This window comes from Toxotes jaculatrix, chromosome 16 (assembly GCF_017976425.1).
Source record: "Toxotes jaculatrix isolate fToxJac2 chromosome 16, fToxJac2.pri, whole genome shotgun sequence".
NCBI classification, from domain to species: domain Eukaryota; kingdom Metazoa; phylum Chordata; class Actinopteri; family Toxotidae; genus Toxotes; species Toxotes jaculatrix.
In genome coordinates, this window is record NC_054409.1 from 16,084,107 (window position 1) to 16,102,680 (window position 18,574).

The 18,574-nt window shown below is 41.9% G+C and overlaps 1 protein-coding gene across 1 annotated transcript; it reads left to right on the forward strand.

Annotated features, from left to right (window-relative positions):
* Window positions 1–331: 331 nt before the first annotated feature.
* On the forward strand, window positions 332–18,516 carry LOC121195605 (endoplasmic reticulum metallopeptidase 1). Its single transcript, XM_041059179.1, has 15 exons — window positions 332–624; window positions 3,242–3,546; window positions 5,262–5,389; window positions 5,551–5,656; window positions 5,997–6,143; window positions 6,350–6,442; window positions 7,998–8,210; window positions 8,418–8,638; window positions 10,498–10,672; window positions 10,999–11,189; window positions 11,384–11,536; window positions 11,748–11,950; window positions 12,040–12,155; window positions 12,722–12,885; window positions 13,642–18,516. Exons 1-15 carry the CDS (start codon window positions 350–352, stop codon window positions 13,816–13,818), a joined length of 2,667 nt encoding a protein of 888 aa, XP_040915113.1. The 5' UTR covers window positions 332–349; the 3' UTR covers window positions 13,819–18,516.
* The last annotated feature ends 58 nt before the right edge of the window (window positions 18,517–18,574 follow it).

The window sequence follows — 18,574 nt, forward strand, 5'->3', positions numbered from 1 at the left end:
TGGAGGTTATCCCAGCTGACCATGAGGCTTCAGAGCAGTCAATTAACCTCGTGCGGATGCAGGGAGAGCGTCGCAGGGAGAGGCTCAGCCTCGCAGGGAGAGGCTCAGGGCTGAGCGTCGCAGGGAAACACTCTCCCCTGAGGCGTCGCAGGGAGACCGGGGTTCGAACCCGGAGCTCGCTTGTCGTGAGGCGACGGTACTAACCACTGCGCCATTTGGCCGACCACCACCCTCCTCCTCTTATTCATTTTTCAAGCGCCCGCCCTGCTGTTTAAGATTGTCCCTCAGCGCGATCCGTCCGTCGTCCAGGGGGAGGAAAAAAAAAAGCTGATGTAGCGCTGGCTCAAAAATGGAGAGCGACACTACTGTCAGGAGACTAAAATCCTTCGGGACGCAGAATTATGTAGCGCAAGATAACGACGGTTCCCGAGACCGGTGCGGGAATAACGGCTACAGCGGTGACCCGAAGAGGAAACCCGAAGTAAGCCTGTACCTGCTGCGGGAAGGGCTGGCAGCTTCCCTGGTGTCTGTTTTTATTTTGGTGCTGTGGGGACTTGTTCATTTGTCGTTACAGCAGCTCGTCATCGGAAAGCCCACCGGCGAGTTCAACGCTGTGAGAGCCAGGTGAGATTTTGTCTCTGCTTATTGTAATTCTCACTTCTTGTGGTTTCATATGTCGGCTAACGGTCTCGCAGCAGCAGCAGAACCCGGGCTAACCTTTCCTCTAGTTTGGCAACAGACCCGCCTAGAAACCACTACCGGGTGTCACCTCCACCTTTACCTCCATGGTAACCTGCAGTTATTTTAACGGTGTATAAGGGGTTGAACAGTTTAGCCCTGGAGCGAAGAGGTCCAGCGGCCACTAGGAGTGATCCGTAAATGATTTAACCCCCAACAAGTATAACACCTCCTTACCCAAGCCTGTTAACATGAACAACTATGTTATTCCATAAACTCGAAATTCAAAGTTCCAAGATGCTCAGAAGGGTTTTTTTTTTCAGGTAACACAACGCAAGTTTATTGACAGCACAGCACAATGCAATTCACGCAATTCACAGTGCTGTATGTGATGCATGAAAGCACTGAAACAGGAAATACAGCACAGACATGAATTAAAATCTTATGATGGGCATTTCTTCCTATTTTCGGATATTTTATAGACTGGACTGTTTAAAAATATAATCAACACTGATTGATAGTGAAAATAATGATTAGCTTCAGCTCTGTTGTGGCAATTTCGTGTGTAAAATTAATTTACAGCTCAATTAAGAGTAAAGAAATTCAAGGTCAAGGTTGCAAGGTTGCTGAAAACATGTTTGTTATCCTACAGTATGAGCACACTATGCACAATGGTTACCTATTACTAATATAATGCAGCCTGTGTGACCACAGAAAACATCAACAACATCCTGTTCATTAAAAGAAGCTTTAAAATTCTGAGATAAAACAACCACTTAGCTTCACAATGCAACAGTGCATCCGTTTTTTCAGTCCCTGTGTGAGAAGGAGAGGCAGGGATTATGGAACAGTGTCTGAGGTCAGCAGGGCTGTGGTTGAGCTCTTGAAAGTGCTGGGCGATGGGATTTGCCATCATTTGGCTGGTTGCTTCATAAATGAGTCAGGCATGCTACATTTCAACTGATTAAGGCTGTGAGCTTTTTTTGGTCACAGTTATGGCTTTTATGAGTCCAGGCCCTGCAAGCCTAGTTTTGAATTATAAGCATAAAACGGTGCCTTAGAGGTTGCTGTAAAAATAGAGTAAAAGCAGCAGTTCAGACGACATCTTTAATGCCACCCTTTCACTACAGAAAAACTACATGCAGCAATGGACTTGGAGATTTTGGATATTTGCTGTTTTTTAATCCATGCTTGTAACAAGAAATGGCTTCACCCACCATAGTTTAATGACAGGCATTCTTATTTTCTCACCACTTCTAAAGCCTACTCTCTGGTGGCTGTGAGCATCAGTTAGCACAGCAGAAGTTCTGCTGGTGTGGGCAGTGGAGCCAACATTGGGCTTTCATGAACAGTTGCAGCAAACACCACCAGCAGCTGCTTTAAAAAAAAAAAAAAAGACGAGGAAAGGCATCTGTTTTCTTTCTTGTTTTCTCTGTGCCATATGGGCTTCTCAGCTTTATTTCCTGTTCTGCTTGTCTTAAGGGACTCTGTGCAGTGACAAGGAAGATAAGGTCAAAATAATACAGAAACATGGCTCACTGTCACCTGATCGAGTCAGGACAGTTGTAGTAACTCCTTACTCTAGGACTCCTGACAAAGATGGGTTACACCCTGTTTGTTTTTAAAAATTCCCATTTTTGAATGAAAAATAACTTCACTTTAGTTCTGAACCTTTCTTTTGTGGGCCATCTTCATCTGACTGGAAAGTAGTTCCCCCTCTTTGTTCATTTGGGGGACGTCAGACATTTTTCTAACTCGTTTTTGCTCAACTCGTCTTTAACTTTTGATATTACATGCAGGGCTGTGACAAACAGCTATGTTTTCCTTTGATAAATTATTTGTTTGGTCTACAAATTATGCGAAAACTGAAAAATGCCTATTGCAATTTCTGAGATGTATTCTCTGTTCTCATATTCAAATGGCTCGTTTGCCTGACTAAAACGGTACAAAACACAAAAATGTTCAATTTACTTTTTAAGAAAAGTCAGAGGAAGTAAGAGCCACAGCATTCATTTTTTGCATGACAAATTAAAATTTTTCTTATCAGTCGTCTGTCAGTCACTTGTTCGACTAATTAAAAAGGAGGTTAGCGAAAGACTTAAAACGGACTCATATTCAAGATGGGTCCCTCAACAACAGATTCTGTAGGGATATCTGAACCTGAACCTGGTGCCATTTCAGGTCATCATTCAAGTATTATCAAACACTAACAACTGTAGCACTCTCCTGTATGAGCATGCAGTTTTTTCTTAGAAGAGTTATTTCTCTCAGAAACACACACACAGGCATGCACATGCTCGAACTGTGAGTCAGCGAGCTCACATACGTCTTCAGGAGATGTTCTTGTTTAAGTTTTGAAACCTTGTGGTAATTTTAAAAGGAAAGTCACGGGCTGTGACCACACATGCTATATATATATATATATATATATATATATATATATATATATAAGCTGGGATGTTGTGATAGGACAAGCAGTCTTGGTTTACTGCCCCTGCTTAGTTTCACAACAACACAATATTCTCCTTCTCACTTTCCCCTCCTGCCTCACCTCACCATCTAGACGGCACTTGGAGCATATCACCAGCGTTGGCCCACGGCCAGTGGGAAGTCAAGAGAATGAAGTCCTGACAGTTGGCTACTTGTTGGAGCAGATTGAGAACATCCGGGCCGAGACCGCAGCAGGCCCCCATCAGCTCACGGTGGATGTGCAGCGACCCACCGGCTCTTTCTCCATCGACTTTCTTGGAGGCTTCACCAGCTTCTATGACCGTGTCACCAACATCGCGGTCAGGCTGGAGCCCAAAGGTGGCGCGCAGCATCTCATGCTCGCTAACTGCCACTTTGACACAGTGGCCAACAGTCCAGGTATAAAAACATTCATCCTTCACTTTAACAAGTCTGCCTCTTGTTAATGAGAGCTCTCTGCTGAAACCATAGAAAGTGGGTGAGCCTTCTAATTATAAAGGTTTGAAGATGAACAGTTGTAGCTCACAGCTTGCATGGAAGCAAACTTTCACACACCTGTGTGCCAGATTTTAATCACAATAAGGGAGAGGAGTTTCAAATATCAATCACTGAATAAACGAAACCAAATGCTCATTTGAACTTTGAAATTAAACTTGCTGTTAGAAGTGGAGCAGTGGGAGAGGTCATGACTTATTTTACAGCCATTTTCTTTTTTTCTTCTATTCCTGTTAACATTTCTAATCATCACACCCTCACATATCTAGCAGCTCTTCACTTCACAGCATGAGGTAAAGAGACAGTGCAGTTGGTTTCCAACACACAAGTCATCAAGTGTTTTCTGACGATGACAATGCCCTCAATTGTGCCCCTTGTTATAAACTGTAGTCATGCGGGCCACGCAGAATGAAATTTAAACTGCAGTAGCAAGGCAGTCGACGTTTGGATCCAAAGTAGTTCTTGTAAATTATTACAAACAACCACATTGTGCTTTTAACAGGAAGCTGCTTAAAGCTATCAGGGGATCATATCTAGACCTCTCAGTAGTAACCGTGTTTGTTGATGAGAGGTAGTATGTTGTGGTATGTGGTGATAATTTCTTTTGTTTTAATCCAGGAATTTTTCCCTCCCTGTTTTGCTCCACACTCGAGAGTCTGTTGGAGAGACTTGTTTTCCTAGTTCTTACACACACATACAAACACGTGCACAAACAGCTTCACTGGCAAAAGGAAACTGATCCAGTAGGCGTGGGCCGGGAAGAAACACATACATTTTCAGGTTCACCACTGCCTGCAGGCCTTTGATTTCTTGGAATTCTAAACACTTGTTCATGTAAAAAATAATAATGGAAAAAAGAGAAACTAAAGGAGCAGTGTATTGTCTTGTACACATTGTTGTTGAAATAGGTTGCGTATATGCGCAGGCAAGCATTGTGATAGTATCTACGATTACTTTTCCGACCTGGATTTATACATGGCATCTTTTGAACTCTCACAGAGCTTTTTAGGGTCAAGAATGAATATGTCGCTGACATAAATGGCAGTGACAGGAGCATGAATAGTGTCCAGACTGTGAACAGGCTCCCACCCCCACCACATGCAATCCAGAAAGCTGAAGCACATGATGTCTCAGTTTGGCTCTCTGATCTTTATTCCATTTTTTTCCCCTTTCTTTGCATTTACTCTCAGTAAATTTTGTTCCTTGCCACTAACCTGTCTAATCTGTCCGCATCACATGCACTAGTCACATGGTCTTTTCTTTTTCTTGTCACTATTGCCCCTTTTCCATTGTGCCCTCACCATCATACAAGCAGTGGGAGATGGGTCTTGTCGCATTCTTCAAATGTTTGCACATGGAGCCTACTCCCTTCATTCTCATGTGTTCTCATTGTGAATTTGTGTTACTCTGGTGCACTCCGAATTTATCAGCTCTACCATCTGTATTTTTACTTCATGTTGAGGCAGTGAGTTTGGATGTCTCTGTGTGTAAAGTCGAAGTCAATGCTTTTTTTTTTGCCTGACACAAATTTGAAAGACAACTATGAGCTCATATCGTTCATATTTTGCAGGTTTTTATTTTTTATTTTTAACACGCATTCACTGGTTTGCTCGTCTTAGGTGCCAGTGACGATGCAGTAAGCTGTGCAGTGATGCTGGAAGTCCTCCATTCTCTGGCCAAACAGTCCACTCCTCTTCACCATGGAGTTATCTTCCTCTTTAATGGGGCAGAGGAAAATATCCTGCAGGTAAATTAAAGTGACAAGGACATGTCTTATACTTTGGGTGTTAGACTAGCTTGTCCATGCCACATTGAATTTTCAGTTTCTTTAGAACGTCTTCTCTCTTTCTCATTAAATATATTCCATTCTTTCTATGTCTCTTTGTTTCTCTATTTCCTCTCCCTCAGGCCAGTCATGGTTTTATTACCCAGCATCCGTGGGCCAAGCAGGTGCGAGCCTTCATTAACCTTGAGGCTGCAGGTGTTGGGGGCAAGGAGGTTGTTTTCCAGACAGGTAAGTCACTGTGTGTGTTTGACAAAGTGGTGTGGTTTGTTTATTTGCATGCTTTCCCTCTGGTTTGGACTGTGTTTGTTTTGCATATGTGTACCTTTTCCTGTAAGTGGGAAGGTTTGCAGAAACAACTCAGTGCAGTTTTTGCTGTTACTGTTGCTGTTTACTGTTACCAAACTACAAGCAGCAAGTGGAAAAGACAAAGGAGGAAATGATATAAAACTACAGTGATGTGTCTTTGTGTCTATAGTGATTATGCTATGTGACCAGACTTAGAGATCTTAGATAACTGTCACCTATATAAAATGTACCATCAGCTTTTCCTTTTCATTCCGCTTTAAAGGGCCAGAGAACCCGTGGCTGGTCCAGGCCTACGTCCACGCAGCCAAACACCCTTTCGCCTCTGTGGTTGGCCAGGAGGTCTTTCAGAGTGGTGTCATCCCCTCTGACACTGACTTCCGCATCTACAGGGACTTTGGTAACATCCCAGGTAAGACCCCACAATGTACATAGTACTGTTTAGAAATTAAAATCAAATTATAGAACCTCTCTATGTCAAAGTCCAAAACAAGAATCCAGTGGTTGATATAGTCTACAAAGCAAATATATTTTTATTTTTTTACTCCCAACTTTTTCTGTTTTTATTTCTTTTATTTTAATCTCCTGTGTGTGTGTGTGTGTTTGTTTTATTTACAGGCATTGATCTGGCTTTCATTGAAAACGGTTTCATCTACCATACGAAGTATGACACTCCTGACAGGATCCTGACAGACTCGATACAGAGAGCTGGTACGTAAATAACCACATGTGCATCCATACTTAAATAGATGCTTTTATCTAACACTCACTGCAGATATATTGTTAGCTGGTGGGTGTGTCTGTCTGTCTGTCTGTCATGGAGAGAATGGTCACTGCAGCAGAAGTGGTGGAAACAGCTGCCAGCATCTTTTTTGACAAAGACACAAATACATGCTGCGCATTTTGTGCTTTATCCCCAAGTGTCAGACTGGTCAGCACTCTGCTGATCTTAGTTTTTTCCCTGAGAAGTAAGAAATGCATACATGCATACATACTGGCCACAGGCCTTTTCTGTTGCCCTCATTTACCTCGTGCTTATGTGTTGCTGAATTGTTTTGCTTTACTTAGCAGAGAATCCAGTCAGTCAGCACTAAAAACCTGAGACAGTTGGCATCGTTCCTCTCTTCCTCAGCAGCTACTGGACAGCTCGCTCCTCTTTTTCTTCTTCTGCACACAGCAAGTCACCATGAAAGGCATGAATTATTCGAGAGAGAAAGTGAGGTTTCAGAGGGAGGTAGAAGGTATTTTTAGTCTGTGAAGAAGGAAGCAGTTTTGTAAGGTGGAGAGTAGATACAGCACAGAGGCAGTGGAGAAGTAAGATACACCAGTAGCTCTGGTCAGTTAAAGCCTGTGATGGACACAGCGGGTCTCTGTCAAAACCTGGCTCTTTAAAATCTCCTGCTTCACAGCTCTGTCTTTAGACAAAGAGGGGAGCCAGGTGCAAGGCTAGCTTTGCTCTAGTGTAGATTCACTTTTGCTAAAATCAAATATATACTGGGATTTTTTTTTTTTTTTGGAAAGATGATATATTATAAAACAAGTATATGAATATAACAATGTTATCAATGTTGGTGTGACTAAAATTAATGTTATCATAATTTTAATTTTGTGGCAGTGAAATTGAGAAAGTTATGGGTAAATCACATGCAGTGAACCTTACATGAACAAGTAGATGTTGTACACTCAGTTGTTTACACTTTTAGGCCACAGTGAGCCTACCAGGCGGAAGAACAATGGAGCTTTGTCTCGTCTGTGTGTGTGTTTGTGTGTGTGTGCGCTGTTAACTGTGCAGACATGGAGGCAGCAGTGCATAGAGCAGCACAGATAAAAGAAGCTTAGCCTTAGGCTGCAGTAACCAAAACAGCGAACTCTTACTGATCCTTCTTGTAGCCAGATCTCTCATCTACATTCAGCATCATGGTTGTAGCCGTTTTCACGGCAAGTTCTCCACATTTCCCGTACACTGGTGTGTAACTGTTGCGTAACTACGAGAGGCCATTCAGGCTAAAAATCAGACTTGCTCTTACACACACACATACACCTTCATACTCTTTAACACACACTCTACTGTTTGGACCATGAATCATATTTGCTCACTCTCACCAATGCTGCTATCATTCTCACTCACACCCACACAATAGTGTATGTAAGACAGACCAGAGGTTAATGAGAAATAATTGATTGAAGATACAATGATTTTGCATCATTTCTGTGTTACATTTCAGCTTTGAACTGCTTCACCTCTACACTCACTTTCTCGGTCTAGGTGACAACATCCTGGCAGTCTTGAAGTACCTGGTAATGTCAGAGAAGTTGGCTGATTCCTCAGAGTATCGTCATGGCAACATGGTATTTTTTGACCTGTTGGGGGTGGTTGTTGTGGCGTACCCCGCTCGCGTTGGCACCATCCTCAACTACATGGTAGCCACAGCCACGTTCCTCTACCTAGCCAAGAAAGCGTCACTGCCTGGCAATGGGGGTAGGTCACCATTTCCTGTACTGTATATGTATGTAGTGTGTTTTTCATGTTGTGGCTTATTCAAGTGTTTTTCTTGAAAGATGTAAGATAAGAATAGTCCGATCCCAATTTGTGGAGCCAGATACTAATTATTGAACTCTTTTAATTTTTCTGTGGAAGACTTTGATGAGCTGTTCGTCATTCAACATTCACCTCCATCCCTCTCAGGTGGCCGCTATGTTCGAGATCTGGCCTATGCCACAGGCGTAGCAGTGCTGAGCTGGTTTGTCACCCTGCTGTCGGTGCTGATCGTAGCTCTGCTCATCACCCTGCTGGGCCGCTCCATGTTTTGGTACAACCATTTCTACGCCTCCGTCTGCCTGTACGGGGCTGCAGCCACCGGAAAGATGATCCTCATCCACACCCTGGCCAAGAACCTTTACTACGGGGTGAGTGACAGAGTTTTTCCTTTAACTTTGGACAGTAACTTTAAATGGCAGACCCTTGTGCACATACAGAGAGCCAGGCAGTTTCTCTTCCTCCATGGTGAATACAGAACAGCAACTCTTTGTGCATGTTTGTGTGTGAGATTGTAAAACTGTGGAGACGTCAGACATGCAGTAATCTGTCAGTCACATGTACACACTCGTTTAGCAAATAATGATTTACTGCTGAGAAATGTCTAACCTGTCTCAAACTATCACATGTTAGCATCTCTGCCTGTTAATGGAGAAGCTTAATTCTTTCATTCTCTAGAGGCAGTGTTATAGACTTTTTTTCATTTTAGCAGCCAAATGCAATTCAACAGATGTAATGTGTGTTTGAACTCTAGTAAATAGAAGTCTTTAGAAAACATTACAGAAAGTTGTTTTTTCATTTGGAGTTTCAGATAACCACTTATCAGAACTCCAGCTTATCATTTCCTAGAAAGGACACAGACCACCCTTTGTCCCAAACCACACAAGGCTTTATCTCCAATGAGACAAAATCTATATTTAAAGTATCTTTGTGCTCGCTTTAAATGGTATTTTCTTTGACATAAGAGTCTAGATGGAGCAGACCTGATTCATTAGTACTGACGATAAAATGAATAAAGAAGATACAGTGAAGATAAAATGAATGATGCCCTCGTGAGAAAGCTACAAATTTTGACATATAGCTTGACCACTGATAATTTGCTATTCTGGTTCACTTTTTCCCAACGGTTTTTGTTTGATATGCTGATTTACCCCACAGCCAATACCCCAGTGTGTTCATGTGAAGCAATTTTAAACTAGATGTGCATTGTGCAGTAAATATACTACAACACCTGCACAATGCTGTGACGGTGCATTGCATTCTTAACTGCTCTTTCGAACTCATCCCCCTTAATTTGCGTGACAGTAATGTGAAACCATACACACCTCTGTATAGATTTGGTGTGTGTGTGTGTTGAAGGATTTCTGTATAACATCTGTTTTTTGAAAAAAAAAAATCATTCAACCAAAACACAGTGAGAGAGAGAACTGGGTGATCTGATGTTCATTTAAATGAACAATGCTCTGCCTCTTGTACTGATGGGATGTTAGGTAGCCTCTGAATCAGCCCACAGTTATGCATACATAGGAAAAGTCAGTGAATTAGTTGTGTCGTAGTAGAGGGTTTTTACCAAATCCTCCTCTTTGGTTTTGTGTTCCTTTTTATTTTATGGTTTTGGTTTCAGGATACAACACAGACCATCGTGGAAAGTTCCCATTGTAGCAACTGGGAAGTACCTACTCATACCATTAACTCTTTGTTTCTGTCCAGTGTTTATCCACACAGTCAGTCAGTCTTACTGTTTCCGATGAATGTACATGGGGCACATTCTTTTAATAAATAGCTTTAACTTGTCAACAGCGCTAATCTCTGCAGTGTATGAAACGTCTTTGCTATTCTTTAATTTCAGTGATGCATTTCAGGGGCTCCTTATCTGATGAGTGAGGAGTAACCACAGTGTGTGTGCCACCACACACACTCCACAGACAAAAACTTTCAGCATTCCCCTCTGTCAGCAGATTTTAATCCCAAACTGTTTGACGTGATCTACACTGATAATTGTGATGCCTGGAATAAAGAAGGAAAAAGCGAAGAACAGCTCTTTTAGCCTGAGGTTCAGTTAACATGTTAAAAGTTGCAGATTGTCTTATTTTAATAAGTTTGTCAGGACAGAGACATGTTAATAGATTAATTATTTTGTCTACATGTAGATGTGGTAAAATTTTAAAGAAACTAAAACAGAAAACTGACTCAATTGTTTGTTCATCTGTTGTTTGTGTTTTTCACACAGGGCGTCCGACTGGTGGAGCTGGGTGATCTCTACTTTGATGTGAGCTTGCTTCTGTGGTGCTGCAGCCTGGTGTGGCTCACCCAGCAGGGCCTGTGTTCAGCCTACGTGCCCATGCTAATGGTGGCCTTCCCCCTGGCCACCAGACTGCTGCTAGCTAAGGAATTTAAACACAAAGGTAAACACTCAACTCAGCTTTAGTTACAGTGATGTGTTTCTTAATCAGCATGTTTTTGATTTAAAGGCATAGTTTTACATTTTGGGAACCAAGCTTGTTTGCTTTCTTAGTTCCCAAAATGCTGAACTATTCCTTTAAAGAAGAACAAGCTGAGTTCTTTTCCACCTCACTGCTGTTCTCCAGCTGTGATGTGGCTTCCGCTCATGCACGAGGTGCCAGACATCTTGCAAGCTCGGCAGCTCTTTCTGCAAAGGTGTCGTCATGTCTGAGTGAACCTGTCGATTACAGCAGGATGGACAAACGCTAACTTCTCTTTCCTTCTGCAGGAGCATCAGTGAAGTACAGTGTGCTCTACCTCTTGGGCCTGGCATTGCCATATGTCCACTTCATGTTCCTCATCTGGGTGGTGTTTGAGATTTTCACCCCCATCATGGGTCGCAGTGGAACAGAGATACCCCCTGAGGTGGTGCTCGCTTCCCTCGTCACCCTCGCGACCATCTTCCTCTCCTCTTTTTTTGTGAGTATCCTCACATTATGTACAACAATGAACATCACATCACGCCACATTGTTTTAACAGCAGAGAGTTTACTGACATTAAATATTTGACTTTAGGTGCCAATAGAATTTGTAAATATGTCAAATTGGCACATATATTTGTCTCGTGTATATTGTTCCCCCAGTAACATGTAGTACTTTCTTGTCTGTCTCAGCTACATTTCATCTACTTGGTACGGAGCACTAAGTGGATCCTGGCTGGTCTTGGCTCAGTCTTCATCATCATGTTCCTGCTGGTGTCCTGCGGTCTCTTCTTTCCTTATTCAGGCAGTCCAGACAACCCTCGGCCTAAACGAGTCTTTCTGCAGGTTCAAAGTCACAACAGACACATAGAAACACAAACATGTACATGTAGCAATGCATTTATTCCAGTTCTCGCTAAGATAACTGAATGAGAATCATTCATTTATAAAGTACGATTTCTGACCATTTTACTTTTCCTCTTCTGATTCAAAAAAATTGAAAGTGAGAAAAATGGCCTAAGGAAACACATGTTTTATCCACCCACCCTCCCTGTAGCATACGACAAGGACCTTCCACAATCTCCAGGGCCAGGTGGAGAGCCGGGACTCGGGCCTTTGGATAAACAGTTTTGACTACACAGGGATACAGCACATCACACCCAGCATCCCTGAGATCAACGACACTGTTCGCACTCGCTGCCGCGAGGACCGACCCTTCTGTGGTTACCCCTGGTTCCTGCCTGTGAAGTTCCTCAGCAGGTCAGTAACACAGCTTTGTAGCTGACGTCATTGTCTCCGTGCTCTTTTTTTTTGTTCATTTAATGTATATTATTCTGCTGTATTTTCAGGAAGAACTGGTACCTAACTGCTCCAGAAGTGTCTCCCAGCTCTCCAGTGGAGTTCAGCCTTCTGTCCAAAGAGGAGACTAGCTGGGGGACAATCAAGATGACCTTCAGTGTGAAAGGTCAGGAGCCTTTTATGTAACCAACTTATATCTAGACGTTTTCTTTGTGGAGTTGCTGACTTCCACTCTAATTTTGGACCTGATCCATATGACTGAAACTCCAGCCCAAAGCAGATGTGTCCAGTGACAACAACTACCAGTCAATCAGCACTGAGATTCAGACTTCTCTAGAAAAGCATGCTGCCACTTTGACACTGAATTAAATTGGGTAAAAAAAACACATTATCACTTGTTGAGGATTTAAAACCCAAAGTTCAATATGAAGGACCTTGAATATTAACCCAACAATTATTCCCCACTCCTGCTTGCAGGTATGTTTTTCAACAAGCCATTTATTATTAAAATTCATTGAATCTTTGTGAGGCTTTAAGAAGTCAATTATTTTTGGATTGCTAATGCTACATGTCCCTAACAATTACAGTATGGCCACATAAAACAATATAAACTCAACAATGTTATACATTGATTTTCACATTTTTCTTTTTATGCATCGACAGGATGATTTTGATGTTTATGTGTTAACTTGTTAGTGCGTTTATACCTATGTCCTGTCCGGTCCCATGCAGGCCCCAGCCACATGTCTCTGTATCTAATGCCTCACCGAGGAGCCAGCCTCTCCACCTGGTCCTTCGGCGACGGGACGCCTCAGTTTGACCTGAGCGGAGAATATTTTGTCTTCTATTCCCACGGCCTTGACGCCCCCACATGGACCTTCTGGTTTGAAATACAGGTACTTATTTTCTGTATTCTGTACTTTTTTTTTTAACTTATTAACAATAGTTAACAGTATCTCTGTTGTGTGTTTTTTTCATGTGAATTATTCAAACTGCTTTCTGTTTATGGGGAGTGGAGATAATCTTTGGAACCTTTGGTTACTTTTGAAAAGATTCAAGCTAGCTGTTTCCCCCAGCTACCATTCTTTCTGCTAAGCTAAACAAACCACCTCCTGGCTCCAGCTTCACATTCAGCATGTAGACGTGAGACTGGCAAGAAAGTGAATATGGGTACTTCCCAGAATGTCAAACTATTCCATTTAAGACTGTTATCTTTGCCACAGAGGCTAAATAAATCATCAGGGCGCACTTTTGATACCCTCTGAATCCATCCTAGTATCCAGATAGAAGGAAAAGGGTTTTTTCTGTATCATTCTTTTCATTCCTGACATTTTTGAATTTCTGCCAAACATCACCTTAGCCATGATGTCTGCATGAGATTAGCTCCTGCTCCTTGAATGTATAGTCTTGCTGTCATGTGACATCTTTAAACTCCGGTTTTGGAGATTTAAATTTTTTGAATTGCATTTAAGACTCCATGAAAAGAACTCCATGATCCTTTAAAGACTCTCCTTTAAATCCATTACATAAGCTCAAAAGCATGCAGCATAATCAAGCTAAAGATGAGGTGATATTTATTAGTGCCTGGTTTTGGTCCTGTTACACGTTTGCTCATGCTGGCATTCATGGTCTTCTTCCTTTTTCTTTGTCAGCCTCCCAGGGACCCGGACCCATCAGGCCCCGAGGGGATGATCTCTGTCGCCATCTCCTCCCACTATTTCTTCGGGGAAGACCAGAGGACTCCTCAGCTGGAGGAAATCCTCCACAGGTTTCCTACATGGGCTTTTCCTTCGTCCTGGGTCAGCACCTACGACATGTACCGATACTGAAGACTGCACACATCATGGAGGCTGATGCTGAGGAGAGCTGAGGGCTGCGGGGAGGGGGGGCCCCCGAGACAGAGAGAAAAAAGCGAGGAAGAATCAAGGAAAAGTACTGAGGACCGGCCCTGCCACCTTTTTCACTCTGACACAAACGCACACTCTAACAAACACAAACACACACACTCACACTCCCTCCCAGCCTGCCTGAGAGACCCCCATCACTGTGTCAGTAGGCTTAGTAGCTAACCGAGCAGGAAGATGTGCTGAGACATGGCAGAGGTAAGCTGACCAGAGAGCTTACAGACTGAATAACTCACCGACCAACACACCGGCCACCACAAGCCTCGTGCTCACTCCTGGGTTAGCGAAACAAAGGGGTTAAGATTTTCTTTTTGTACTCAATCTGTTGTGCCTTTGCTTTAGTCACTCCATCTCACCCCCCCTCCCACCTGTGCCCCCCCCCCCCCCCCCCCCCGCTCACTTCCTCCCCTTTTTTCTTCCTCTCTCATGCTAACACTCTTCCTGAATGAATAATGTCGCATGGCTACCTCTCCTGCTCTCTCTCTCTCTCTCCCTCTCTCTCTCTCTCTCTCTCTCTCTCTCTCTCTCTCTCTCTCTCTCTCTCTCTTTCTCTATCCGTCAGCAAACTACTCAGTCCATGTTCAGTCTAGACGTGTCTCTGGCTTCCTCTTCAAAAATAACACCACTACCACTATCTGCACTATAGGTGTAGTATCGTATTTGATGGATCTGTTTTGGGGGGGAAACAAAGACCTGTTTTTGTTGGACCCCTCTTCTTGAACTGGAAACTTTGAGAGTCACTTTTCATCAACATGCACTTGTTATGTTAGGTGCAGATAGTTTTCATATTAGTTAAGTAAACTGTGAAATTGCTCGTTATTAAAGACCACTGATTTGAAGCAAGTCGTAACTATGTATTTCAGAGGGGCACGCCACCCAGTATGCAGATGCAGAACACTGTGCCTGTTAAACACCTGGCTGAAATCAAAATGTCAAGGTCTTTTACGGGGTCTTAAAGGGTTCGGCCTGATGTGTTGGGCTTGATGAGACCAGAACTCAGACCAGAGGAAACACAGACATGTGGCCATGTATAAATGTCCTGTGATTATTCCCTGAACCTTGAGGGTGACTGGGTGGGAAACCAGCAATGCAACTCCACACTTCAGTAACTGCATCAGTGTCACTTGTCACAAAGTCTATTTGTATTTACTGTTACTGTAACAGTATTTGTGCTTGTTTTCAGACTTGACTTCTTCACTGTGCTGCGAGTTGTCTCCAGCAGCACCAATGAATATCTCTTATTATGATCTTTTTTTTGCTACAAAAGATGGTTTTCAGCTGGTTTTAGCTTCTCAATCTGGAGGATTTTCTGCTTTGTCATATAATAGCAAAAGAAATATATTTGGGTTTTGGATTGTTGGTAGGACAAATTTATCCAATTTAAAAAAAAGAAATATGGCTTTCCAAATAATTTTATTCAGTTCAGTTTTTGGGTTTCCTGGAAGAATCTCTACAGTTTGGTGCTAATATAGCAAACAGTGGCTGCGTTCACTTATCTCATAGTTATTCAGCCCGTTCATTTAATTACCTTCTTCTCCACAGTTGTTCTGAAATGTATCTAAGAATATGAAATTATACATCGGTTCTTCTGGAGACAGCTTATAGTGGTAACTATTGTCCACTCATTTTTCTTCTTTTCTCAAGTGGAGCTGCATCTTTACTGTTTATAACCCAAGTATCACAACTACAAACCACCTGGTATGACCTGTTTTACACGAGTCCGCTTCACATAGCGGACCCAATAGAACACGTTACAGTCTGTGTCACCACTACCTCCGTAATGATCAAAACTGAAGTGTCCGACACCATGAGAGTCTCCAGAGTTCTGGTTCTGAATGTTAATTGCTGGAAACATTTAGCTAACCAAGGTTAACTAATATTAGAGAGACACAGAGATTATTGTTTGTCCGTGGGCTACCTCTGTTTTATGCACACGAAGCCGGAGATTAATAGATTGATCTGTAGTGTTTCAATAGGTGAATGGCGTAGCTGTGCTGTCAAAGAATCAGGACGACCGTCCCCTCCCTGCCTTCAGTCCTACACACTGATGACAAAAAAAACAGTCGCATAGCTGCTCGTTGGTTGTCCAGATGTTTTGGCTCCGTCCACGTGTGATCAAATGTGGAATCTGCTTGTTAAAAAAAAAAAAAAAAACCTTGGGAGATTATTTGCACTTAGGAGATCAACTGAGAAAAAAGTGATCGCCTTTCGTCCACTTTGTGTTACACCCAGTGACGTGTCCTTGTGATCCATGTTGTCTGTTCGGCTTCAGTCACCTAAAACAAGAAATGTTGACATGAAGGAGGCCTTAAAAGTTTTGCTTCCAAAGACGCACAAAATGTTTACTGTTGTGGACACAAACGTCTCAGTGGTCTTAAAAGCTATCAAGTGCCGCACCGTACAGCATTTTTATGTACGTGAGTTGTTGTCTGTCGGAAAGTTTAAACCTAGAATCCAATCACAGCCTTCAAGAGCGCCTGGCCGGTTGAAAACAGATTGTCCTACTATGCTCTTTCTTTTATGCATTTTGTTTGACACCTAATGAGTTAAACAGAAAGTCACAGCTGAGTTAAAGCAAGCGAGTTGGTAAATTAGGCAGATGATGAGGTAGAAAGTTAATTCTTGACCTTGGAAACGGCAGTTGACAAAAACAACTCAGTGGCTGCTCTGGAGCTTTTTTTTTTCTGAGCTCCTTTTAAGACCTCTTGTCCGTGGTGGCTTAAAAGTTGATATTCAGATGTGAAAGCTTGTTCTAGCTGTTTACACGGTGAACAACGACCTTTCAGTCTCAACTTTTAAGCCAAACCTTAAAGACCTTAGGGGAAAAACAGAAATTTGAACATCTACCGTTCCAAGACAACTCTGCAACCTACATCTGCTGAGGAATGTCATGTAATGTAACTGAAAGCTCCACAAAAGCTGCTGAGTGAGACATAACGGTGAGACTGTTTTGGTCAAAAGCCAGATAATCTGATCAGCTGACTGCAGTGTAAAGACACATCCTTCAAAAAGCAAAATATCAAATCAATCAGATACCCACTGTTATGCATTTCAAATTGTTGGTCGATAAGATTTTTTTTCTAGAGTAGAGATATAGACAAATAACACCAGTATGGTCCTTTAATACTTTTAATAATTTCTGCACCAGATGTGCTGCTTTTTATTTTGAGTGATGTTACTACTGAGAGGCAGGAGTTGATGGTTTGTCAGTGAACAGGATGGTTGATGGAGCAGTAGCTGATGTGTTTTTCAGACATGTCAGACTTTAAAGACGCTCTCCCATCTTTTTTTCCCCCCCTTTGATTTAACATCAAATGAGGAGACACCTGAAAATACCAAGCTGACATTAGATTAAAGTCTTTACAGCTGAAATAAACCATGCATTTGAGAAGGACCTCCAGCTAACACGCATCTTCACCACTCTGTGTGTGAGCGTGTGTTTGTACATGTGTGGCTGTACAGTGCAGCAGATCAGAAACTTAGTTTAAGTGACATATGATGGATCTATTCTGTTATATAGAAGGACTTACAGTTGATATGCAGAGTGTCTACGGGAGAAAAAGCTTTATTAACAAATGTAAATGAATATTTTTCTATAAAAATCTGTTAAGTGATGTAGTGTTTGAGATTTGTTAGCGGCTGAAAAGAAAGTTACTGACCATTTCAAGTTGTGGCAGAGATGTGACCATTTTACCTTGATTTTTTTTTCTTTATAGTTATAACGTTAAATGGGATGATAGCTGATTAATGACAGTAAGAACATAGGAGGAACTGTGGGTTGGAGCAGGGAGATGTTTGACGAAAACGCTGTGAAATGGCTCATTCCTGCACCGTTAGTTCTCCCTCTAAGACTAAAGATCACATGAAGCACTGCTAGACTGCTTAACATTAAAAAAAAATAATAAAGTGAATTTAAATTGTCACGTTACGACAGAATCTAATGTATTAATGTAACTCAGTTTAGGCTGAGAGGCTGACCAATCACTGCGCAGTGTTTTTTTGTTGTTGTTCAGTGTAAAGTCGCACTTGGACTTAGCTTTATCTTCATCACATCTAACAGTCAGATGCATAATTAACAGTCATTCACACAAATGTCCATATCAGCTTGAGAAATCAACAGTTCAGCTGAATACTGTTCTGGCAAACACGTTAAAATGTCTTAATGCCTTTTGTTAAAGGATGTTCTTTTTTTTCTTTTTTTAAAGTAAAATTTGTTAACAGATTTGTTATCGTTACCTGAGCTGTTTTTTTTCCCCCAGCATCTTGATTTTTCACACTTGCCTATTTCAGTTCAGTTTTTATTCTATAAGTTAAATTAAGTTTAGGTTTTTAAATAAGACTGATCACTTTGTTCATCTTTTCTGTGATTGATGTGACACATGAAATAACTGTAACAGTTGCGTTTCTCCTTTGAACTGCTGTTTTGCTTTTTTAAATTTTTTTTAAAAAATGTATATTTGTCCACTAGTTGGAATTAAGTGATTGATACGACTGTTGCGACTGGGGTTATTGGGATTGATCTGGTTAACAGGGTATCCATCTATTGAATGGATGGGATGATTTTACCTTATGCAAGAAGCTTGAATTTAATTAGCAACTGTACAGCCATTAAAATGCTTGTTACGTTAATGTTGGTTGCATTGTCCCTCTGTTTACAACACGTATCATTTCACTGGATGCA